The 24,927-nt window shown below is 39.6% G+C and overlaps 1 protein-coding gene across 1 annotated transcript in view; it reads right to left on the bottom strand.

Moving 5' to 3' along the window:
- muc5e (mucin 5e) overlaps positions 1 to 24,623 on the bottom strand; it is a 35,307-nt gene extending 10,684 nt beyond the window's left edge. Inside the window, exons 1-32 of the mRNA XM_078282254.1 lie at positions 24,575 to 24,623; positions 23,048 to 23,273; positions 18,495 to 18,624; positions 18,009 to 18,072; positions 17,004 to 17,086; positions 16,175 to 16,370; positions 15,220 to 15,368; positions 14,745 to 14,760; positions 14,361 to 14,472; positions 14,061 to 14,196; positions 13,874 to 13,951; positions 13,687 to 13,756; positions 12,896 to 13,027; positions 11,901 to 12,047; positions 11,421 to 11,515; positions 10,971 to 11,106; positions 9,696 to 9,939; positions 9,220 to 9,260; positions 8,610 to 8,698; positions 8,073 to 8,227; positions 7,329 to 7,467; positions 4,761 to 4,865; positions 4,307 to 4,501; positions 3,978 to 4,050; positions 3,675 to 3,838; positions 2,720 to 2,876; positions 2,279 to 2,386; positions 1,765 to 1,906; positions 1,630 to 1,659; positions 1,266 to 1,317; positions 804 to 807; positions 224 to 427 (exon numbers count right to left, since the gene is read on the bottom strand). Of these exons, the coding sequence (XP_078138380.1) occupies positions 224 to 427; positions 804 to 807; positions 1,266 to 1,317; positions 1,630 to 1,659; positions 1,765 to 1,906; positions 2,279 to 2,386; positions 2,720 to 2,876; positions 3,675 to 3,838; positions 3,978 to 4,050; positions 4,307 to 4,501; positions 4,761 to 4,865; positions 7,329 to 7,467; positions 8,073 to 8,227; positions 8,610 to 8,698; positions 9,220 to 9,260; positions 9,696 to 9,939; positions 10,971 to 11,106; positions 11,421 to 11,515; positions 11,901 to 12,047; positions 12,896 to 13,027; positions 13,687 to 13,756; positions 13,874 to 13,951; positions 14,061 to 14,196; positions 14,361 to 14,472; positions 14,745 to 14,760; positions 15,220 to 15,368; positions 16,175 to 16,370; positions 17,004 to 17,086; positions 18,009 to 18,072; positions 18,495 to 18,624; positions 23,048 to 23,273; positions 24,575 to 24,623 (3,721 nt within the window). The remainder of the gene's footprint in view (positions 1 to 223; positions 428 to 803; positions 808 to 1,265; positions 1,318 to 1,629; positions 1,660 to 1,764; positions 1,907 to 2,278; positions 2,387 to 2,719; positions 2,877 to 3,674; positions 3,839 to 3,977; positions 4,051 to 4,306; positions 4,502 to 4,760; positions 4,866 to 7,328; positions 7,468 to 8,072; positions 8,228 to 8,609; positions 8,699 to 9,219; positions 9,261 to 9,695; positions 9,940 to 10,970; positions 11,107 to 11,420; positions 11,516 to 11,900; positions 12,048 to 12,895; positions 13,028 to 13,686; positions 13,757 to 13,873; positions 13,952 to 14,060; positions 14,197 to 14,360; positions 14,473 to 14,744; positions 14,761 to 15,219; positions 15,369 to 16,174; positions 16,371 to 17,003; positions 17,087 to 18,008; positions 18,073 to 18,494; positions 18,625 to 23,047; positions 23,274 to 24,574) is intronic.
- Positions 24,624 to 24,927: the final 304 nt, after the last annotated feature.

The following is a 24,927-nucleotide window of genomic DNA, read 5'->3' as shown; positions in this document are numbered from 1 at the left end:
ACAATAATTCTACTTGAGTATGATATTTTAGAACGATTTCCACCACTGCAAACTACCACACATAAAAATAACAGAGAGAGACTAACCGAGTGAGAGAGGCAGACATAAACATGCAGCGGCAAAAATAAAAGACAAAGAGGGGATGAGAGGGGGGGAATGTAAAAGACAGAGGGGCTAACAAGAGCTTTGGTAGAGGACAGATAGACAGATAAAAATCACTTACAGTCACACTTCCACGTTTCACAGCATCCATCCGAGACCTTTGTGACCTGTCCTCTGGGGCAAATGGGATATGGAGCATCTGGACAAACCACTGGAGTCAACTCTATCTTCCCATCCCATGTACAATACTTATGGTAGCAGTCTTCTGTCCACGTCTCACCGCAAAGCCACTTTTGGTTCCTCTTCAAATCCTTACACTCGCACACTGCGGAAGACGGTGGACATAGAAAAGATATAAACCTCATTTGGTGCATTTGAAAAGAATTGAATGCTGGGGTAAAGCGGTCAACGTCAAGTAGGCGTATGACTGCTTGTGCAAGTCTGTATGTGTATGTGCACGTGTATCCACAGGTGTGTGTGTGTGGATAGTACTCTGTTACACCGACATTAAGATCTCAACCATGAATTGTCAGAAACAAAGTCATAGCCTACACTGCAAAAAAATGACAAGTCCAGTGATTTTATCTTGTTTCCAGACCTATCAAGCTTATTTCATGATATTTTTAGTCAAATTATCTCACCACACCGGCAGATAATCTTGCCGGTTTCAACAAATTTCACTTAATACGTGCCAAAATGACTTCTCTCAAGAAATCATCACAAAAAAAATGAACAAACACAATGAAGAAGAAACAAGAAACTCTCTCCAAGACAATTTCACTTTTACCAAGTAAATGTCCTGAAACAAGTTACATTCTCCTGGAAAAAAAAGTCAAATTTGTTGAAACCGGTAAAATTATCTGCCTGTGCAGTAAGATGATTTCACACAAAAAAAATCCCAAAATAAGCTTGTTAAGTCTGGATACAAGATAAAATAACAGTTTTGGCAGTGTATGCAGAACGACTACATGATATGCACCAGTAGGCCTACCTGTATAGGTGGTGGAATATATAGTTGTTGTAGGCATAGTAGTAGTAGTAGGCGTAGTAGTTGTAGGCGTAGTAGTAGTAGGTGTAGTAGTAGTAGTAGTAGGTGTAGTAGTAGTAGTAGTAGTAGGTGTAGTAGTAGGTGTAGTAGTAGTAGTAGTAGGTGTAGTAGTAGTAGTAGTAGTAGGTGTAGTAGTAGTAGTAGTAGGTGTAGTAGTAGATGTAGTAGTAGTAGTAGTAGGTGTAGTAGTAGTAGGTGTAGTAGTAGGTGTAGTAGTAGGTGTAGTAGTAGTAGTAGTAGGTGTAGTAGTAGTAGTAGGTGTGGTAGTAGTAGTAGTAGTAGTAGTAGTAGTAGTAGTAGTAGTAGGTGGAGTTGTTGGTATAGTAGTGGTATGTTCATAACCTGTAAAGGCACATGTCATTTAAAACACTTAAGATGAATGCAAAACTTTTTCAATATTTGTATGTAATTGTGAAATATACTTATCGAGAACATAATAAGAAATATGCTCCAAGTAATGTTATTTATACTTAAAATACTCACAGTAGATTATTCCCTCTTCACAGGAGCTTAGAGGAAAATACAGGGGTTAGAGTAGGCAGTTTCTCATATATCATGACAGTTACACTGTAAATACATATTTAGACCTATCTATTATAAACGGCCCATCTTACCAGTGCACAGCTTCTATCCACACCTCTGCCCCAGGTTGAATGACAGTGTCATTGAAATAACAGGTGCAATTGTTCAGGGTAGAGCATTCACCAGTATTTTCATCATAGTACGGCGCCTCTGCTGAACATCTGGGGTAACAGCCTTTTTCACAGAGGAAAATAATGTTTATTTAATGGGCTCAGGTGGCTTTTTCAGACACTAATGAGACCGAGCTCTAGACTAAAAATAAAAATAATAATATAAATATTAGAGATTTCTATTGTGCGGGTTTGATCCATGTCTGTAAACTGGCCTTTGTAGCACAGAGGATAAACATTGCTGCACTTGCAACAGTGGCAGAATTAGGTGCTAACAATATAATAACAAAATAATTTCTGGGAAATAGCATATATTTTTATACCTTAGTTATCCCTCAATCATCACCATCAATCTTTCACTGATGATAGGAATTATATATATCAATATTCTGTGGTTGAATACAAGTGAAGTTGAATTTTGGTTATATTTGGTTACCTTCCAGCTTGCCATAGTGGTTGTTTCTGCCGCAGATGTGCATCTGACCACAAGGCTCGTAGTGCCAGCTACACTGGCTCTGCTCATTGTAGTAGTCACAGTACACCGCTGAGGTTTAAATTAGTAAAGGTAAAATTATTACACAGGCTGAATTATAGTAGTAGTAGTAGTAGCATTACTTTAAGTGAAAATGAAGACAAATGTTTTGTCTCTGCACATGGATTGTTTAGTGTCATTCGTTATTGTATGTGTCTTAATGAAAGCTGTGGTCTGCGCTCTCTGTATGGGTTTAACTTCCAACTTACTCTGTCACATTACTCCCTTCTCCCTTCTAACTTCACCATCTGAAAAACTAAACCACTGAAGGAAGATATACTGACCAGTGACTGACAGAGACTGCAAAGCGGATGTTGTTTGAGATAAAAAAGAATTTCTACTTACGGCACATATCAGGTGTTCTCCAGTTGACACAGACACCCTGGTCACTGCAGGCCTCTGCGTAGGCAGCCACGGCCGTACAGAAGCCCAGGAACTTCCCTTCAAACTCACAGGAGCAGGACTCCTGCACACAGGCGTGGTAGTAGGGCTCGGGGTCCACCTGGGGATAACACCCAGCAGATGGTAACAGTCTGAAAAATACGCCTTTTAGTGGTGTTTTTAAAGGGCTCAGGGATGGAGGTCATAACCCCCTCATTGCAAAAGTCCAATATTGTAAGCAGTCCACAATCTAATTGATTGAAGACCCCATGAAATGGCATGTTTACTTCCTGGATTTCAGGATGTTGGGCCGGGACATAATGCAGTGAGAGATCATTCAAAAGTCTAAATCAATGGAATATGAGTCAGGGAGAGAAAGTTTGGAGGGGCGGGATTGTTCAAAAATCTGATGGTTTTATTGGTTAGAAATTTATGTTTACACCTACTAGTGTAGCATGAGGTCACCATTAAAGATATTGTGTTTTCCAGGAGGTAAAAGTAATGGGAGTTCATTTCATGGGGACTTTAAAGGCAAATTTTAAGCCTTGTCTGACTGTATTGCTGCCTCAGTTTAGTTTGTTAAGTTAGGGACATGGACAATTGAAAAATTGAAAAATATGAACGAACATTGCTGCAAATCCTTCATGAAACAGAACATTAATCACAGGACAACATTTGCAAAGAAAAAGTAAAGTGCAGACCATGGTAAGAAAACATTCTAACAATTAGCAAAGACATGGATGGATAAATCAAGGAAGGATGGCCTCCCTGTTCACTATGTCACCCTCCTGCCCAAAATTTCTGCAGTGGAGGAGGCCCCCATAGGAATCAAACCCCTAACCCTGGTGGTGTTAGTGCCATGCTCTGCCCACTGACTTACAAAGGACCTATATGTACAGTAATGTACAGTAATGCATACCTTGAGGTGGCAGTCTTCGAAAATGCCTCTTTTAATGATCATACAGCGCCGCTGGGCCCAGGCTGAGCAGTAGGAGTGGCGTTCACACGGAAAGGTCTCATTGGTCACATCAGTGCAAGGAGGCGTCTTCCAGCTGTTGCCAAAGGCCAGGGGACTGGACCCCACTACGAAAAGGAGACTTTCATTGAGACGACAGTTTTTAACCCTTGTATTGAGTGTGCCGTTATTTTGACCACCATGACAGGAGGGTTGCCACATCCTAATAAAACATAGAAAACCAATACTGACTAAAACCCGTTTTACCTGTTGAGCCACTTATCTGTAGGTCGTTCATCTCATTGGAGTCAAAATTCCCGCAGAGGCCACACACTCGGTTCTACAGGACAGAAGATTAAAAATGTCATTGAAAAATTTTCACCGGGCACTTGCCACAATGCGGAGATGTAGCTTCTATGTTGAAAAACAGCATGTTAGCAGTTTAGCATTCCATATCCAATTCAAGCCAGAACAGCTTGCTTGCAGCAGTACTCAGTATTGAGGAACAAAGTGTGTAAACCTTTACCACATAAAGTGACAAGTGACAAGAAACACGACTAAATTTCAAAAGCTCTGTCAATATCCCCTCTGCTCACCCTCCAGCGTGAATCCAGTTTGATGGTGATCCTGGTGTGTTTGTCCCAGATGAGAATCAGGCCTTTGCTGGGCACTTCGATCATTATATAGAGTCCCACGGTGTATACGAAGTAGAGCAGCTCTACCTTCACAGACACGCCTGTATAGAGGCGTTTAGTCACTCTCATGTCACTCAACGTCAGGGTGACTTTACCCTGGAAGGGACGGGACGGGACAGGACGGGACAGGACAGGGCAGGACAGGACAGGACAGGACAGGACAAGACAAGACAAGACAAGAGAATATCTCTCATAAGAATCGCATGTTTTCTGTTCATACTGAATGAACTAACTTTACAAATGGTGAATAAAGCAGTGGATAAATGAACTAGGGAATGAATGGATGCATAAACATATGGCCAACAGCCGAGCGTCTAAGGAAGAACTAGAATTCGAAGCAAAAAAAATTGTCTACCTGCAGTTCTAGAACAATAGAGCGAGAGCAGATAAGAGCCTCATCACAGCAGGGTACGCTCTCCGCTCTGACAGAGAAGGACCCATTTCCATTCCCACAGTCATCCTGAAGGAGAGCAGCAGAGTTATGCAAAGTACAAAAACATTAAACCATATTCAATAGAGGGCTTTCAGGTGATATATGCCCTCTGACGGCCATAGTGGAGGTCTGCAGTTCTTGGGCAACGATGGATGTGAACAGCTGATTGCGTTTCTAAGCATACGACATAATAGAAGTAGTCCAACTCTGTGCTGCTTTTGAGTAGGAACTGATCATTTCACCACTGATACATCTGATGGATTTTGTGCTGAGATAATGTAGGCTTGTTAGCTAGCTAACCATCACTGTCTTGTTATTAGCACATCTGATATGTACCCCAGCTAATGTATTTAGCAGGGTTGGGGCCATTCATGAATTGAATTGAGAATGCAGCTCTAAGGAAACAAAATTGGAGTTGAATTGGAATCACAGGAAACAGAATTGAATTCCATGAAATTCCACTTCTAAGAGAGGTTGGCTTGACTTGCTAAACATCAAACATTATGAATCAACTAAAAGACAGTTAAACTAATCACATACATTCAATCATAATATATGTATTATGATTACATGTTATGCATCAAATACCACCTGAAAGGTACCTTTAACATTTTATGATATTCAGTATTGATAATATATAACACTATATGTGGTAAGAAAAAACAAACAAAAAACAAACAAACATGGAATTCCACAGAATTTCATTGAATTAAATTCAATGGAATTCCATTGAATTTAATCAATGAAATTCCAATTCAATTCCAATTCTGTTCCCTGTAAGTGTTTTTCAAATTCCAATTGCAATTCCAATCCCTCAGTTGAACTGGAATTGATGAGTTCATGACCCCAACCCTGATATCTAGTAGAAACTAGAGTTGGAAGTTTGTGTCATGTTAACATTAACAAACTGCTGTTCTAAACTGACTTTAGGCTGCAGGCTAGTTGGCTATCAAAGCCAAAAACCAGTCTTTGTTCACGTTAACTGAGCTGACTCTTTAAGTTACAACTGCTTTGTAGTAGAGGCTTGGAGTAAGGACAAGTTGTTTACTGTTACAGTGATCTGAATTTGTAAATGTACCTTATTAAACTATTCACTTTTACTTATAACCAGTGCTTAATTTGTAAATGATGAGGTCCCGGAACACCAAGTGGTCGGTGTTCCCGCGAGTCGGTCTGGAGGGAAAAGGTTCTGGAACATATCAAGACAACAAGCACACTGGAGGCACGGTGGTGCTCAGTACAGCCATATAGCTTACTGTAGAACAACAGCCTAAACATTACTAAATGACTATACGACCTTAGAGCTCAGACTACTGGGGAGCTATAACAATATTTGATTATTGCATAGGCTACATAATGCTCATTTTGTCCAAAACGATGGGTTTTTACAAACCTGCCCTTCAAGAAGTGGACTAAAGATATAACTGCGCTGTGCACAACATAAAAATGCCCACACTTGCCTGTGAGACATCCTAATCATACATAAACACATCAAGGAAATTGCAATGGCTTCAACCATTTAGGCCTACCAGACAAATTCTGGCTTGAGTAGTTACGCATTAATATTCAACACAAATACTTTCATAGGATATCTATTTTGAAAGTAGGAAACAATGTTGAATAATGAAATGACAGAAATAAAACGTATCATGGTCATGCCATGCAGCTAGAAGTCGACCTAAATGCGACACTCAGCTGGACCACGTTGGTTTTTAAATGCCCACATTGATGTGGGGCTTACAGCCCTTCACTCAACCAATTATATTACCAATTATTTCTGGACACTCAACATAACATGCGCAATTGCCCACATATTTAACTGCGGGACTTACAGGTCCGCACTCGAATAATTTCTGTTTTCATCTTTGCAAATATGAATTTAGATGTTATTGTCCCAGCACAGAACTGTAACACGTTTACACAAAAAAAACAAAAAAAACATGCTTGCCTTGTCTAATTTTCCAAAAATAGTCCACACAGCGGATATATGGACAGCAAATTCAACTGTCTTTTAGCCATGACGATGTCTGAAGTTTACCATAACACACTCTGCAGAGCAGCTCACTCATGTGACGTGATCACTATGCGCTAGTTGCTACTTTCTAATAGGGTAATCACCTGTCTTCATATGGAAATGAGCCAATTAGGTTTTTGGAAGGGAGGGGAAAGGAAGTGTCAACTATTGGGATTATTACAAAAAAAAAAAAAAAAAAAACTTTCATGCCAGCAGAGGTGCCGGGTCCACACAAGTACCGGAATGCAGGTAGTCCAAAACCGTGAGGTACGGATCCTGTTCCGGCAGGATCCGGCACAAATTAAGCACTGCTTATAACCTTACTCAGTTGGCCTACAAGCATCATAAAACCACATCACATAACAATACAACTCCTATTATGTATCTGGATTTTCTATCAGGACAGGATATTTTCATGTGCCCTTTGTCACATTCTTCTTCTACTCTTACGCCAGCTACCATGCTTTTTGTCTCACCTCTACTAGTGTGTACTGGCAGTCCCCATCAAAGCGGTACCATTTGGAGTCAAAGGTCTGGTAGTGTCCGTTCCCGTACACCTGACACTTCTTGGAACAAGGCTGGTATTCACAGTGCCACTTGCCATAACTGCAGAGACTGGGAGACAGAGCAGTATATACACATTTAATCTATAGTCTATAATAATCTTCTATTTTATAACTTTAATAACTTTAATATTTTGAATTTCAGTCTCTTGCTTTTCCTCACCAGGCAGTTTTCACAATGTGGTGACAAAGCGGCACTGTCGCGTCAGTTAGCCTAGCATTAACTGAAAAACAGCCTAGCATTGTTAGCATTGCTCATTGCTAGCTTGCGGCTAATGGTATACAATGGAATTTCACTGATAAGTGGTTCTGCAAGAAAAATAGCTGAATAATAGCTGACAAAAGTGCTGTCTTTTTGGAAAGAGCGGGCAGTCCACCCCTCTTCATTTTATTACTTTCAGCAAAAGAAGAGAGTGGGGAGTGAAGCATGAATTAGCCAGTTAGCTAGTCCACTCAACACCCAGCGCCTCCAAGATTAGTCTTTCTTTTAACTGTGTGGCCATGTGAAGGTTGGGATGAAAGTCTCCAGATGAATGTTAATTGTGTCATGTGAAAAAATGGTTGTTTGGTTCATAAAACATGGTTTAGTTCATTCTATATTGATTTGTGGAGTAGAATGAACAGAGAAAGCATCAGCATCTTGGATTTTACTCTTACCATGTTTTACAATCTGTTTTGACACTCACTCCTGCACTGTACACTTTGCCGCTATAAGCACAGGTGCAGTTGTCCTCAGAAACACATTCACCGTGGTGGTCCTCATACTGGCCATCTGGGCAGTAGCAGCCACTCTGACAGCTCATTGCAGCATGCTGGAAATCATACCAAAACAAATCCATAAGGTCACGGTTGAGGTTTACTTTATTGCTCAATCTCAATGAAAAAAAAATCTCTCTAGTGCAAGAACACATTGGAATTCATTGGCAGACAGAAAGTGCATGTAAATTAAAAAAAACAGGTACAAAACAACACCACAACAAATATTAATAATACAGCCTTCACTTCATGCTGATACATATCACTTACACTATATTTAAGTTATGAATATCTGTACATTTGGATTATATAAAATTTGAGGGTGCACAGAAATATTTTAAGGGGAATGTAAGGGAATTTTTTCATTTCCAAGAAAGAATAATAACAGCAGACTAATAGCATGCCATCATGACTGTAACATGTTATCTGTTGACCTACCAGTGGTTTGCTGAGACTGTAACAGGTTTTCTGAGCTGTGTTAACTGAGTTGTGTGAGCAGTACACACAAACCTTCCCATTCCTGCAATCTAAAGCATACAACAAATTGCATAAAATATATTACACTTCAGAACGTTTGACTTCAACATGCTTTATGAACAATCTTATGGTAAGGAATTGTCAAGTGTTTTTCCAAGTGTTCAACACACTTTGCACGGCTTAAAGGTGCAGTGTTTCCCCATTATCTTTCTGGAGGGATGGCTGTAATGTGTAATAAAGTGTGTGTGTGTGTGTGTGTGTGTGTGTGTGTGTGTGTGTGTGTGTGTGTGTAGGGGGGGGGTTTGGTTTAATGCATAATTTCCATCCTAAATTTGTTGTAGAGCTAAAACTACCTTCTATGACAACAGTGTGAATTGTAAACACTGGGCCTACTGTGGGTTTTTGGCAGAAACTGGGCTAAATTATAGTTACAGTTTCTGTTAGTTGTTCTGGCAGTAGCGACACATTTCTGGCTGTGATTTCCCACTACTTCTAAATGAATATAGTTGAAAGATGGAGGAGCATCTGCTGATTCTCTGTTACACCAAATTATGTAAAAATATATATTTACCACAAAGCCCAGAGCAGTTCAGCTTTCCATTCTCACAGTCACTGCAAAAGACACAGTATTTGGTTTGAAACAAAACCATATGAAACAATAACTTATGAATTACAATATATTATCATTATTATTATTATTATTATTATTATTATTATTATTATTATTATTATTATTGTTAATACAATATATAGGTGTCATTAAGCCATAGTTGTAGCTAATTCGGAGGCAGGTGGTCAAGCATGAGGCAGAACTGGTCTTTGAGCTGTCTTTCTGAAAAATAGCCTGCAGGTAATGGATAAAATGTGAAATATAAACAAAAAGTAACATAAAAAAAGTTAAATGTTAATACAAAAGATATTTGAGCATTGTAGTGGCTAAAAATATGTGCATCATGCCTCTTTTCTCCTGCTCTGAATTACAGATCTGACAATGTTTAGTCTTCTCCGATCACCTTCCACTCATGACTCATCCTCAGTGGGACTCACCACAGTCGGCCGTCCATGACAACAGTCCCTGGTGGCATTGTGCCGCCCTGGTGGTGACATGGGCAGTGTGTCCTTGGGGTGCAGGTGAGCCCTTGGTTCAGGTGAGTTCCCTCCAGACAGCCGCAGCCCTCCACAGGGCAGTCGTCCAAGGCACACCGAGGGTCAGGGCCAGACAGGGAGAGACATGTAGTGTTGCACGCCCGCATGTCGTAGGAAAACTTTTGGTTGTTTGGACAGAGCACAGCTGGGAAACAGCATTAACATTAAGCGTATTATTTATTTATTTTTTATTTTTTCAAAGTTTAAATAACTTCTCAACATAATAATCTGTGGCATTTTCATACACACATTCAACCTGTACCCAGTTCATGAAAGCTTTTACATTTTTTTACTTTCTAAACACCTGGTGTCAGATGTCAACTCTTTACTGGGAAAAGCACACATAAAGTGATGCATTTTACGTTAATAAAGCAGCAAAAGCGTTTTGTTTGGAATAAATAGAAAGAAACTGGGTCGTTAGCATGAGCAGCGATAGCCACCACGGCTGAGCAGACAAAGAAAAGAGCGCCACCTACAGAAACTCAAACTTCATCCACAGAAAATCCACAGAAAAAGGCGTGACACTACTGATCGCCAAGTGATCTCTGGGAAGTGCAAGGAAAAAGACCATAGCAATTTTACCACCAACGATGTCGTTAAAGTAAATAAAAAACAAGAACTGTGTGGATTACCACTTTAAAACACATTTTTATAGACAGAGAGAAGCCCCAATGATCTGGTTTAGGCTTTTTGCGGCTTTTGTCATTTAAGACAGTTTGACCATTCGTTCAAAATCTCAGAATTTCTTTTCAGCTGACTGTGAGGTATAAAGTATGGATGTAAAATTTGTCTGTACAGTGGAATATAGCTCACAGCTCAACATTTCCGCTGTTTCAAGGGACAAATAAGTGTAAGATTAACATAACGTCGTTGTCAGGTGAAAACCTCACAACTCCAATTTTGGTGATTTTTATGTTCTAACTTAAACTGAAGGATTTACATGGTCAAATTGAAGGATTACATGCTCTTCTGTGGATTGAGTTCTAAAAACCTTGGGCCTCTGAAAACCTTTCAAAATCTGTTAAACTGAAAACTGAAAAATGCATGGTGGTCAAGCGACAAACCGGGCTGTTTTTCTCATAGTTTCTGAAAAGTTGACATTTTGGAGATGCAGGGGTTTCACCCGACAGCGACGATAAGCTTTTTCAGTTTCATCTTTATCGCAGTTGAACTCACTGCAGTTGGCGGCTTGTCTCCAGTCTCCAACTGAAACGCCCTGGCTGGCGCAGGCTTTGACATAGTTGGCCAGAGCCACACACACACACTGCTGTAGACCACTGCTGCTACAGTCACAGGTTCTCTTGATGCAAGCCTGTCAACAACAATTCATTTCTTGTCAACAGGAGGCTGCAATTTGCATAAAATGAATGATAATCTAATGTCATTTAAGAGGAAATTCTAAATTCTGTTGAAATAAGTTTGAATGGTTGAGTGCATTCATTGCAAATTGATTTCTGCCTCCTGGTGTCTACAATATATAAGTCAGTTCTGAAGTGTTGAAATAATGTTTAATAGTTGAGTGCATGCTGCAAAACAAATTCCTTGTAAAGATAAGTCCAGTATTCGTTACACAATGTACGAAGACCGGTAATTGAGAATTTGGTTGGTGTGTATCAGTCTCCTTACCATGTGGTAGTAATCGGTCGGTATGTGCCCATGGCATTTGGCAAATATCCCTCTTGGGTCTGTTAACACGGAGCACTTTTCTTCTGCAAATATTTCTGGAAAAAAAATTACTGTATTAACTTAAGGAAATACTTTTGCAAATAAGTTAAGGAGCCTAAATAGAGAATTTTTCCTTGTGTCTTGTACCATAGAGAGGCTTGCAACATAGTGGGTCAATGCCAGTGTTTAACGTCAGTGTCAAGCAACTGATAACAAGTCATGAAATTTAAAAACAGATTGCATTACGTAGATATCTATTACATTTTTTGGGGAAAAAATGTGTATTAAGTCGTATAAATATGATATTTTTCCTTTTTCCTTGATCTAAGGAAATGATAAATATTTTATTTTCAATGCTTAAAATAATTTCTCATCCCTGCTGTAAAAAACGTCAGTCAGTCAAAGATACTTGGGTGAACTTATGGTAACATTCAGTGGTACCGTTTTCTGTGTTGAAACAGGGTGGTATATTTGGACAATGCATGTCCACACTCCAGGAGAGAGCAAAAAGTCGGGCTGAGTTCTCAATAATCCCACTGCTGGTAGTGAAGTCGTCCAAGGTGTCACCGTTATTGTTGCCGCAAAGCCCTTCAGAGACAGATTGACAGGTATAATTGGTGAGAATTATGCCATAAACGTTAAAGGTTTCTATATCATGGGTGCTATTCAAAAGTGCACCCAATCTATCCTGCACTAGTACTGCCAGGTTTCTAGATAATCCCTCTTGCAGATATAAATAAAATATATGTTTTGTTAGAAAATTAAATGAAAAGCTAATCTAAAAAAATGTCTAATACATCTACAAACAAGTAGATCCAGGTAATGTTATTTCATTGTGTCCTGGATCATAAACCGGAAGAAATTTTGTAGTTTTCAATACGGAGAGCTGAGGGAAAACAATGTGAATGTGTTGGTCTGTGATGAAATTGAATCCCTAGGGAAGCGAATGTTGACTGCTACTGAACGTCTATGAAAGTGTGTGAGCAGTGAAAGTGAAATACCCTGCCAAAGTGAAAAATAGTGTTAATATTCCTTTTGGTAATGTGATGAGCAGGGATGGGACGATATATCGAAATTCAATATATCGCAATACAACAATGTGACAATACGTACTCTGAGGCATAAAAATGAATTGCAATATTAGGTACATTTTGTCATTGAACGTTTATTTATTACATCATATCGTGTTTGTATCGAATCGTGAATCCTATATCGTGTATCGAATCGTATCGTGAGATAAGCATATCGTCCCGTCCCTAGTGATGAGGATAAATGGTTGAACAGCTTGAAGCAACTTGTGATAAATGACTACCAATAATTGCTGCCTACAACACCCTGAACGTCTCTTTGCAGTAATATGAGAGTATGGAATTGTCTGACGAAGACCTTGTTGGCCGAAACAATTTTCCATATGAATGTGTGAATGAGATCCTAACCTGAGACCATGTAGCTTTCAGGTAGGGTGATATAGATCTGGATCTCAGGAGACATCTGGACTTGGACCTTCATGCCAAAGCTTGTGTGAACCTGAACGTACATGGAGCACTGCCAGAAAACCGTGGCATGATCTGACAGGGAACAGAGTGAGTGAGTGAGTGAGTGAGTGAGTGGGTGGGCGGATGGGTGAGCAAACAAGTGCATTATGTATGCAAATACATGATTTATCTGTGGCTCCCAAACTTTCCACCCCAAGAACCCCCAAATAGATATGGATTAGACAACATTTGATAAGATTTGATCCTATAGGAACTTCTGTTTTCATCCCTGTCTGTCTGTTTCTTAGCAAGATGTCGGCAAAAGCAACATCTGCCATTAGACGATTATAATTTTTTAACCATAACTATTATGCTGCGTTTATGCGCAGGTGGGAAAGTCCGACATCCGGACTTCCAAGTTGGCTTCTACACACCATTGCATTCACATGCTATTTTCTCAGAAAGTCAAACCTGGAAGACAAACGATACTCAAACATAAACCATTACGAAGGCTGCAGCTTTGCAAGTTGGAGAATTGTTCAACGTTGGCGGAGTTTTAGTTCTAGTTTTAGTTCTGTATAGAATTGCATAATTCTTTATATTGTAGGTTTGCCTTGCACCTAATATCAACATTCATGACAATCACTCCACCACTTCTCAGACAGTATTGTTTAAGTTGACAAAAGTATTTCCATTGTTATGAGTTCATGGGAAATATAGATGTGTCTTTGTTTTCATTTTCTTCTCCTTACCAGTCTGATGAAGCTCACCAATCTCCACCTCCCCAAATTTAACCATGTTGTGTGAGAATGTGTAGGTTTCCTGCAAATACCAAACGTAGGACATTTGATATTCAGTCATGGCTGTCTCGCTTGACATTTCTTTTACGGATTATATACTTCTGAAGTTAGTACTCAAAGACCACAGAGGCTACTGTACCTGGAAAAGCATAAGAGTGACTGTTTTCAGAGTGGCTGTCCTTTCAGAATACTGAATTAATATTTTCCAGTTGATATGCTGAATATGGACCAAAAAAAAAAAGAAACGCATGGTTGCAATTAGCATGACAAGCAGGCGACATGGGTTAATGTCACTTACAGTAATACAAGAGGGGGAAAAAAATTACCTGCGAGGCCACATATGTGCATTTACCAGGAACGGCATATTGTCTTCCATCAAATGTCGTCACAAACTGCCCTTCAATCACACACTTTCCTGGGCACGAGTTTTCAGAGCATCGCCACTTCCCATTGACACATGTACTGTTGAGAGAAATGAGGATGTTGTTTTAAGATGATCCCCAAGGGGAATTTAGGTATTGGCACACACACTCAGTGGACATATTGTGTATTTAATGTGATTAAATAAATTCAAATTGGGAGATATAACATGAATAATTAATACCAAGCTTCATCTGCCCTCTTACCATGTCTGACACTTGGTTCTCAGTGCATGTCCAGGTTGGTAGATCTGTCCGGCGAACATACAGGTGCAATCGGACAGACTCACACAACGATCGCCGTCTGTGAGCACCGTATCTACAACACAGGTATGCAAACCTTTTATCAATCAACCTCTTATCAATCAGAGCAGAATATCTGTGGAACTAAACTGATGTGAAATGGACCTGTGTTGTGATGTGATAGCCTACTTTATGACTACTACTACTACTACTTATGACATTCATTTCACTCTGCAGGTAGTTTGCTGACACTGTTATCTTACTCTGGTTATGTTGTATATTCTGAACTGTATTTATGTAATTGACTTTATGACTGTATGGTCTTTGATAATGTTGAATGCATGTTACCATCCTGCTTTGCCATCTTTACATCATACGGACCAAAGTGACAAGACTCTGATTTTGTTGTGAAACCATGGATGGTTTGATTGCCAAATAAATCAAATTAAATCTAGAGTAGCGTACAGGGATGTCAAGATCACCTTAGTCAAGTTCAAGTCCAGACCGAGACAAGAGTAAATTGTATCCTATTCAAGACCAAGACCAAAATTGGCAGCAAGCACTGTACATGTCTTTCCAACTATACAAATAATGCTTTAGGAGTTTATTTAGGATAAACAGAGATGTAGATCTATCTACAGGAGCTCTGTACTTTGAGATCAAGACAAGTCCAAGTCAAAGACAAGTCCAAGACGTTGGAAAAGTGTTCTCGAGACTGGACTCAAGACCAAGAGCTGCACTCGGTACTAGCTCTGGTAACCTGCATTAGGTGCAAAAACTACACACACAAATCAAGTGCTGAAATGGCTGAAAACTATAGGACAGAATCATCCATGGAAATCGTACGGCGCTCACCCTGGGGGCAGCTACAGGTGCTGGTGCTGTCTGGGGATTTGGGGTTTGGGATGGAGCAGCTGGGAACAATGGCGCTGCCCTGTTCCTCGTAAACCAGCTCCCCCGGACATGTTACATCTGCACTCACACGCACACACACACGCACACACACACACACACACACAGACAGACAATCACATTAAAGTCACAATGAAACCGCATTTTGAGAGCATCTCGCTTCCTTAATGTGATGTATTTGCTGTTGAAATAGGATGTTGGGGCGGGACGTAACGTGGGAAGGGATCATTCAAAAGTGGAATCCAATGGGAGATCAGTTAGGGACAGAAAGGCAGTTTTAGTTGATGGGATGGGCGGAGGGGCGGGATTGTTCAAAAATCTGCAATGGTTTTATTGGTTGGAATTTTTTTCTGTTTTCCAGGAAGTAAAAGTAATGAGATTTTGATATAAAAATACAATAACATATTTTTTTTGTCAATGTTTTGGCATAAATTGTCAAATAGCTGTATGGTATGATAGAAAGAGCTAAAAAGGCAAAAAAGTAATTTATCATTTCAGTGTGACTTTAAGTGTCTGTAACTAAAGGAGATGTCCATCAAATAGGCAGTTACAAAAATAGGTAGGCACAAACTACATGTATGTAAGATAACAAAAACTATCCACCATGCCAACAAAGTCTTACTTTTTAGGTATTTTGTCGAAAATGTTCCTTAATGCATTTAGGATTTTAAAATAAAAAAAATTGTTACAATTTTTACTGTCGTTTGAAATGTGCACATATTTATAGTATTCACATCATTTTTTGGGCCTAAAAAGTTGACAAAACATAAGTGTGCAAAAAGTCATTCAAATTTCAATGGTTTTTGAATCTTTAACTTCAAAAAACTTGACACATGTATGTCACTGAAATGAAACAGAGCACCTACCGCAACCGAATACATCTCTCCAGATGATCCTGACGAAGCTGAATGCTCCACACAGGTGAACGAGTTCTCCGAAGAAAGCACATCTAATGTATTTGCTGACTTCATAGCCGCGTATATTCTCTTGACAGAGTTGCAGGAAAGCCGTTTGATTGGGTTGCAGACAATCGATGGCGTGGGACACAAACTCGCGGCAACGCTACAAAAATCATCAGAAAAACAAACTGAACATTATGCCAAATGACTTATTGTGAAACTTGTGTGAGCGCACTGAGCGAAGTTGAGGTCTTTTCACTTTGAGTTCATATTTAAAATGTAAAAATCAACTGAATGGTTTTGATTCCCAAATGTATCTATCCATTTAAAAAAAAACAACTAACTAATTATATCCTCTAAAATGTCACTGCTATATAACTAGGGGGCTCACAAGACCTAATAACTTCAAAGATATTCAAGTGAGTTTGTTCTTTGAGTTCTTTGAGTTGATTTTGATGATTTTGAATTGTTGTCACATTCATTATTGGTAACTTCATAAGAGGTTGAACATGACAACCCCCTCGTGCCAAAAGCTTTCCGATTTTTGAAAAGAAAATCAGTTTCTTGAATGATTTTCTGCTTCTGTTTTCTGTTTTACAAAATGAAAAAACCCTCAACAGTCACAATGTGATTCTTTGTCTTGGAACATGGCTCCACTACTAACAGTGCAACCACACATTAAGTACAAGCACAAGCCCTTCATACTCACTCTACAAAGGCCAACAGTAGAGACAGCAATGGAAAGCAGTGGATGGTGTGTTGTGTTCTGTAACAGTCAACTTACATTCACTTCAACTTCATTGTCAGTGACGAGAGCATCTTCGGTTTGGCACATGTTGTCAGGAAGCTCGCTGTGTAAAATCAACTGGTCCGTGTTGCCTAATTATAAAAACAGTCCATTCTTAGAAACAACAAACTGTGATATAATGTCATGCATGCAAAATATGTATGTCCCCATAATCAGCTGCATTATAAGAAAAAATGCTGTGAACAGTCATGAAAAGGCATCAGGAAACCCTGTTACTGATGTTTTCTGTGCTGTCTGTGAGCTTTACCCTACTGCTTTCTGTCTGTCTGTCTGTCTGTCTGTCTGTCTGTCTGTCTGTCTGTCTGTCTGTCAGCAGGATATCTCAAAATCCTACAGTATGAACAGATTTCCATGGACAGATAAGCTAAGGAACAATTCATTAGATTTTGGTCTAGTCTAGTCTTGTTTATTTATATAGCCCTTTATCAAAGTGAAGTTTACATGCCATCATATACCATACATCATACGTACATATACATACCACATATATATACACATCATATACATCCTATACTAGGTCATATACATACTTCATATACAGTACATACTACACATCATATACTACGTCATATACTACATTATGTACTAAATCATATACCTCATATACCATACTACACACACAAACACACTCACGCCTAAGGGCAATTTAGAGTCTTCAAATTCACCTGAGTAGGTGATCTGGGATTTCTGCCATTAGACAATTATTGTTTTTCAGCTATAACTATGAAACTAACAGAGATAGAGACTTGATTCAAACTCCTAAGGGTATATTTGCAGGGTCAAGAAATCAATTGAACTTAACTGACAGGATTGATGACTTTGGGTGTAACATCAAGTTAGAGGAGAATTGTGGTGACTCACATTTTAGGGAATTTACTACTACTACCACCACTACTACTGCTGCTGCTGTTACTGCTATAACTACTACTACTACTACTACTACTACTACTACTACTTCTTCCAGTGCCTGTACTTGTCAAGTAGCTGCCATACCAGGGACATGGGGCGTTCCACACAGTCCATTCCAGTCACTGTTCAGATCCTGCTCCAGCTCCACCTTAACAAGTTAAGTCATAAGAGAGCTTCAGAGGGTGTTAAAGTCCCCATGAAATGAACTCCCATTACTTCTTGGAAAACACAGTATCTTTCATGGTGACCTCATGCTGCACTAGTAGGCGTAAATTTCTAACCAATAAAACCATCAGATTTTTGAACAACCCTCCCCTCCCATCAAATAAAATTGCCTTTCTCTCCCTGACTCATATCCCATTGGTTTAGACTTTTGAATGATCGCTCGCTGCATTATGTCCCGCCCCATCCTGTTAATAGTGCTTCATATTACAGTATATTCATATTACTGTGAATGTAGAAACTATTACAACTCAACACAACTGATGTACGTATGTGCGTGCGTTTGTATGCCTGCATTTATGTTTTCATGTGTGTGTCTGTGTAGGGTGTGTGTCTCTGTCTTCTCACCCAGAGAGTGTCAACTCCTCCAGGTACGTTGTGCCAGGTGACGGTCAGAGGAAGCAGAGAGCTCCTCAGTCTGGTGTAGATGCCGTAACGGAAGATGTGCTGGTAGGTGTGGTCGTAGGGAAGGGAAACACTGCGAGCAAATAATAAAACATATAGAGCGCTTAGTATCACACAGGCCAGAGGTTGTGAAAGTGGGGTCAGATCTTCGCTTTGGAAACTGTTTTGAACCGATATCAGAAAGAAATCTATCTCCCGATTTCACAAAACGATGCAGCTGGATGCCTAAGGACGTCATCTTAACTTTCATTTAGGCACTTTATATAGCCAACACAGGTTTTTACCGTTGCTGCAGGCCATCCTATCAACGTCTATTCAACATCAAAATCGTTTGCCGGGATAGATTTCACTCTCTTTTATGTGTTATCTCCTCACCTACAGTATGGACAGTTCTGTAGTCAAGTCTGAGAACAAAAATATCCTGAGATGGGAGTCTCGGGGACAAACAAAAGTTTGGGAATCCCTGAGATAGACCATAACATCTGTTGTTGAAACTAGACTTGATTTGGTAAGGCATGTGCTAAAACACCTACTCAACATTATTAAAAACCACAGAAGGACAAATTGATTGTTGAAGTTACAATATAACTCAAGTGATAAGCGTATTTGAGGCCTGGATGGCTGACCAGTAGACGACTCTGACTCAAATGTTGATTACTTGCTTGAATTATGACTCCACCACGATAGGAGCATGCTAAGCGGATGCCACAAAAATACAATAAAAAACAATTTAACTTAAAGCTGCAATAAGCGATCTTTCTGACCAATGGAGGGCGTCAGAAGCTGCAACGTATTTGTAAATAACACACAGCAAAGCCACTGCACTACGGAAGCTACGAAGGACAAATGGAAGGACAAACGCTAACAGCCAAGCTAAACATATAGGCTAGTGACAATGCCCCCAAAATCTTGAGATACCCCTGCTGGAGGTAGAACAAAACACAACAATGTTTTTCCTCATCTCTAAGGTCTCCCATATATGAAATGGATTCTTGTATAAAAATATTTTACTGCAAAAATGGTTAAATTGATAGATATTGTTATACACCCCAAAACTAAAAAAGAACCAAAATATGGCCTGGCCGTATGGGAGTTGAGACATATAAACTCATGTAGATTAAAAATACAAGCTCCGAGAGCTTTCAAACTTGACATGCTAGCAGTCAGAAAGTTGCTTAACCTAACAGAAGAAACTGGATGTGAATATCTTGATGCATGTAGGAAATATAGACCTATGAACACATACCTAAAATAAGCGGAAATGTAAAAAATTTATATCTATGCAGAATGTTCTCATTTACTTTGTAGTAACTCTGCCATGGATTGTTATAGAAACACAGATGAGGGCTTGTTGGAAATGGTTGTGTTGAATCCAGCAATATCACATGTGTAAATGTAGCTTGCATAATCAGGGAGTTACATCACTAAATGTATGAAGTGTCCCAAACGAAAGAAAATGAAACATTGACATAATGAAGTCTCCAGTCTAACACCCATTATCAGTGGTGAGAAGAATGTTGACAAATTCAATGTTACTGCAAAGAAAAGTCACTTGAGGAAAAGTGCTGGTCTATAATGTTAATATATTTATGATACATTTCATATATGGAAACAAAGATACAATTGAATCAGGTTGAAATTGAAATAGAACACCTTTATTGAAATATTTACATCCATTTTAGTTTCTTTTTGGCCAAATCATTACTACAGAATGGAAAATAATAGTGTTGTCACTTTTCAGTTTGAGTTTGAATAAGACTACCTTCTATTTTTGTAAATATTGGCTATGGTGAGAAGTCTCACTGGATTAGGTTTTAATTTTATTTGAGAACTAAACTCATCCAATGAAAAGAAATCTTATGGAGTTGATTAAGTTAAAATCTGGATGAAGGAATTTTTTTATTTTAGGGTAAATCAATCTGCCCTCCACTGACTCAAATCATAGGGTAGCAGCAAACTTAGAAATGCTGCTTCACTACCTCCCAATTTCCCTGCTTTAAATTGTTCTTTATAAATTAGAATAGAATAAAATAGAATAGAATACTACTTTATTAATCCCCATGGGGAAATTAATCTTCTGCATGTAACCCATCCAAACACCCCATACACAAACACACAGCCATACACTGGAGAGGCCTGAGGGCACGATGGCAGGAGCTTGCTAATTGGGTCCAGAACCTCAATTCCGTGACCATTCTCCGGCTAAGATGTTTTGATGATTGTTTTGACTTCTATGGACCTTTTATAAAGAATTTAGCCCCCAGGTCCCTCCCAAAAATCCCGGGATTTTTTGCCAGAGGGTTTGACGTTATGACATCATTTTGACCCAGAAATCCAAGATTTTGTTGCTGATGTATCTCAAAAACTAAAGCCCTTTTTGACAGTTAGTCACTAGGCTAGTAGGCCTATACCTGCAGAGTGAGCTGCTTACCAGTCTTGCTTTGCTAGAACTTTCTCCCTCTGGAGGCTACATGTCCCACACTGGCAAGAGGTTACTCGCTCACTTCATCGATTCTGCCATTATGGGAATTGTTTTCAGGAATGGGAGGGGGTGAGACGCTTTTAAACAGCGAGGTAGGAGACGTGCTAGTGTCGCGGGTCAGAAGTGTGTTAATACCCCCTATGTATTATGTTTGAACTGTACATTTATACAGCCAATTCAATGTGGGGTTGAAAAGATTGTGGGGCGGGGAAAGACTGTATTATGGACAGACTGGGGGTAGGGGGGAGGAGATTATCCTGGTTGTGCCCCGTGCTTGTTTCTTGATCCTAATTAGGCTGATTGGGCGCACCTGTGGAGGAGGGAGGGGCAGAAGAGGACGGGACGCTGAAAAGGAGAGGTGGTCAGGCAAGAAGGGGGAGAGAGAGCAACACCGAGAGCTGGGAGCGGAGCGACGGCCTTAGATCCTCCGCACGCTAGTCCACCGACAAAGGGATGGTCGTTTCCTTCACAAGGCTTATGGTGAAGGGATTCTGTGGTAAATCCAAGTTCTCATCCCTGCTGTCCTGTATCCCCCCCACAGCTGGAGCTGGAGGATCGCCACTTCGCCAAGACACAGCCTACTACGAGTCCGAACCCCTGGGCTGGCGGGGACTTACGGGAGGCAACGCACGCAACCGACCAAACGGAGGGACGGAAGTTTTTGTACGGCCGCAGGCTTCCGGTCCGCTTCCCGCTTGAGCACGAGGAAGAAGGCGTCGACCGTCTGCGCAACGGCTCTGGGGTCGGTAAGCCGTGCTGGAGGCATCAGAGAGACTCTAATAAGGGACTATTTTAATGTTCTTATTCCAATTTGGGTCAGTATGGCGCTGACCAAATTGGAATGTTTTTATCTTTCTTTACTTCTTTCTGTTGTCTGGTCTGTAGCTGTGGGCCCCTGCTTACTTGCCCGTTAATGGCTGGTGGCCTGCGCTGCCAGTGGACCCCAATATAGTAGCCCCATCCAAGATAATTTATCGAAGCCTGAAAGTGGTGTGATGTGCTTTATCTCTTAAACAAATGGTGTTAAATGATTTAGCTTGATCTTATGCATGTAGTGTGAAGGAGAATATACGTTCTGAGGTTTGCTGAATTGCGGTGTACACTGGCGTGGAGTGAATTAAAGTAGGCCTGCTCGTGTTATCTTTGGCATAGGTTGTCATAGTTGGACAGGCTACTGAGGAGTGTGGGCTAACAATAAGGTTACGGGGAAGAGCAGGGCAACCCACCTAGTTCTGTGTGTCTAATTTTCTAATGAACTGTTAATAAATAAATTGTACTAAGCTTACTCTGTCTCTGTGTGTCTTGGGGATTGAAATGGGAGGTGTCAATTGAAGTGGGCCAGTTGCCCAAGAAATAAAAAAAGTGGTGACACTAGTTTTAGAAGAAAATTAAAAGCTACTGAATGGCCCGGGTGGGGCTTCGTTCCGGACCAGAATTTTATAACAAGCTTTAGAAAAGAGGTGAAAACGGCAACAGAGCTAGCCTGCTGTGTGGATATTGGTTTATATCATTATGTCTCAAGGAATTCTCCACATAGCACATTAGTTTCAGGATTGGGTCTCTGCTCTCTGCCCTAACAGCTCTTCTTTTCGGACAACCTAAAGAGCACCGATTGATTGACCAGTTTTGTTTTATTTGAACACCTGACTGACCGGATCTTTTATTTTCACTTCCTCAAATTTGACAAAATTGTATTGTTGATGACTTTGGTAAAATACTACACTTCCCACCTCCCTCAAAACAGCATTGTATAGCCCTTTTTATTTTCTTACTACATCTATATTTGGATAGTAAAAGTTTACAGAATGTGAAGACTACTCAGTTGTACTATATGTTCTCAACACTGGTACAATTCAACCCAACAGACAGAATTAATAATGTACATCGTCCCAAAGTCAGGTGTCAAATTTTAACTGACATTCATGACATTAGAAACGCTGATGTGTGTTTGTTTGACTTTGTGTGTGTGTTATTAGATGTTTTTCTATGGCTACATTTAGTGTCAGGGCCAAACCTTCTCGTTTCCACCAGGATGCTTCCATTCTGCAGAACGGTTCTGATTCTATTGATGACGATCTCGACTCGGACCAGCAGCCCGCTGTTGTCCCGCTGTATGGTGATGTCACACTCCACCTGGTTGTGCATGAAGCGGGTGAGGGTGAAAGGGCAAGTGGATCTCACGTAGAAAAACATCTCGTTGAAAGTCTGGACGACGCCACTGCCGAAGGTCTTGCATGTGTCTGATCACAACAACAACAAAGTCAGCTGACTGACTTCATGTTTGAATGTAGGCAATGGCAGAGGGCATGATTTAATTCATCAATCAAGCAATTAATCAATTTCATTATTTTTTTTTGCTGTGTATGTTTTGCTTCAGGGTTGGATAGGTTATTTTCAGAATGCAATCTGTTTCTGTTTTCCTGGTTCAAACTGTAATTGTAATGTAATCCACCACATTACTCAAAATCAGTAGTGAAATCTGATTACTTTCAGTTACTTCTGGACTATTCTGCCTCCAAAATCCATAGAATATGATTTAAAAATAAAACAAATTTATTCCAATTTATAGACTGTGATTTGATTAGCTTTTTGAATTGAATTTACCACACAATCAATTATTATTTCAAGATGTGTAAAATGATGTTTGTATCTATTTGTGTTTATAATCTCACAATCATAATGCAGTGTCTTATCTGATTGCTCTATTTTTGCAGTAACTGATCATACGTTCTGATTGCAAATTACAGACTATTGATCACTGTAATCCTGTTACATGTATTTCATTACCACCCAAACCTAGTTAACTTGTACTCACCTATATGTGCTTCTGGGGTTAACATTGATTCACCTGGCCCAAGGACTAGGACAGAAATACATTAGTTTCAACAACGTTGAGGTGGAAATAAACATGAATAATGTAAAACAGAGACCTTTCATATAGGAACAGAAATATGATAGTAGTTATAATAGATAAGGTACTAGGTAACAGATAGCAGTAACTGATATATGTGTAGATATAATTAATATCAGTAATATTACTCCAATCTACCAAAGTTGAGTGGTGAAAGAAAAGGGCTTCATTTCTACTTCATATTTTCTTATTAAAACCTGCTGATATGGATGGACAAAAAGGTTCAAATTTAACTTAAATAAGGGAAAATCCTGTGAAATAAGGGACAGCTGGCAGCAATCTCCACTGTTCAATGCACTGATCATGAAGGGTCAATTGATGATAATAAGTAGCTATCTACCGCTTTAAAGCTTTGTGAAGCTATTGCCAAAACTTTCATTTAATTGAAATGGAAATCAGATATCCCCCTGCTAATTTGAATGAGAAATAAATGGCTATATTCCCTTGGAGAAAATAACATCAGCGACAAAACTTGTTACAAAATATGACAACTTATTGATTTTACCACCTCTTTTCTGTTTATTGTGGTAAAATGTGACTAAATGTTGTTTTTTATGTTCCATTTCAATGTTTTTAAAAAAGGAAAATAAAAAAAACCAAAACATTTTCAGATTAGTAAATAAAAGGTACCTGAGGCCAGAAAAAAGCAGACAGCCAGTATCCATCGCTGAGGATCCATGCTGCTTGATTCTCCCTCGCGGTGGGAGAGCAGCTGAATCAAAGAGTAACCAAATAAACAGCCTATGGCGCTGCTTATATCTGCCTACACACACACACACACACACACACACACACACAACCTGATTTGAATAAACACCAGGAAACAAAGTTCAGATTACACATTCAACTAAATGACAATGACAGGGTGGAAAATCATTGCCACTTTCCTGGATATCTTTTTACATTGAAAATGATATACCATTATATTATATCGGTATATTATGTTGTTCTCTATTGAAGTGTTAGTGTTGTACTGCCAGATT

The sequence above is a fragment of the Centroberyx gerrardi genome, chromosome 24, assembly GCF_048128805.1.
Source record: "Centroberyx gerrardi isolate f3 chromosome 24, fCenGer3.hap1.cur.20231027, whole genome shotgun sequence".
Classification (NCBI taxonomy): Eukaryota; Metazoa; Chordata; class Actinopteri; order Beryciformes; family Berycidae; genus Centroberyx; species Centroberyx gerrardi.
Note: the sequence above shows the minus strand (reverse complement) of the source record. Positions and strands in the feature narration are given on the sequence as shown.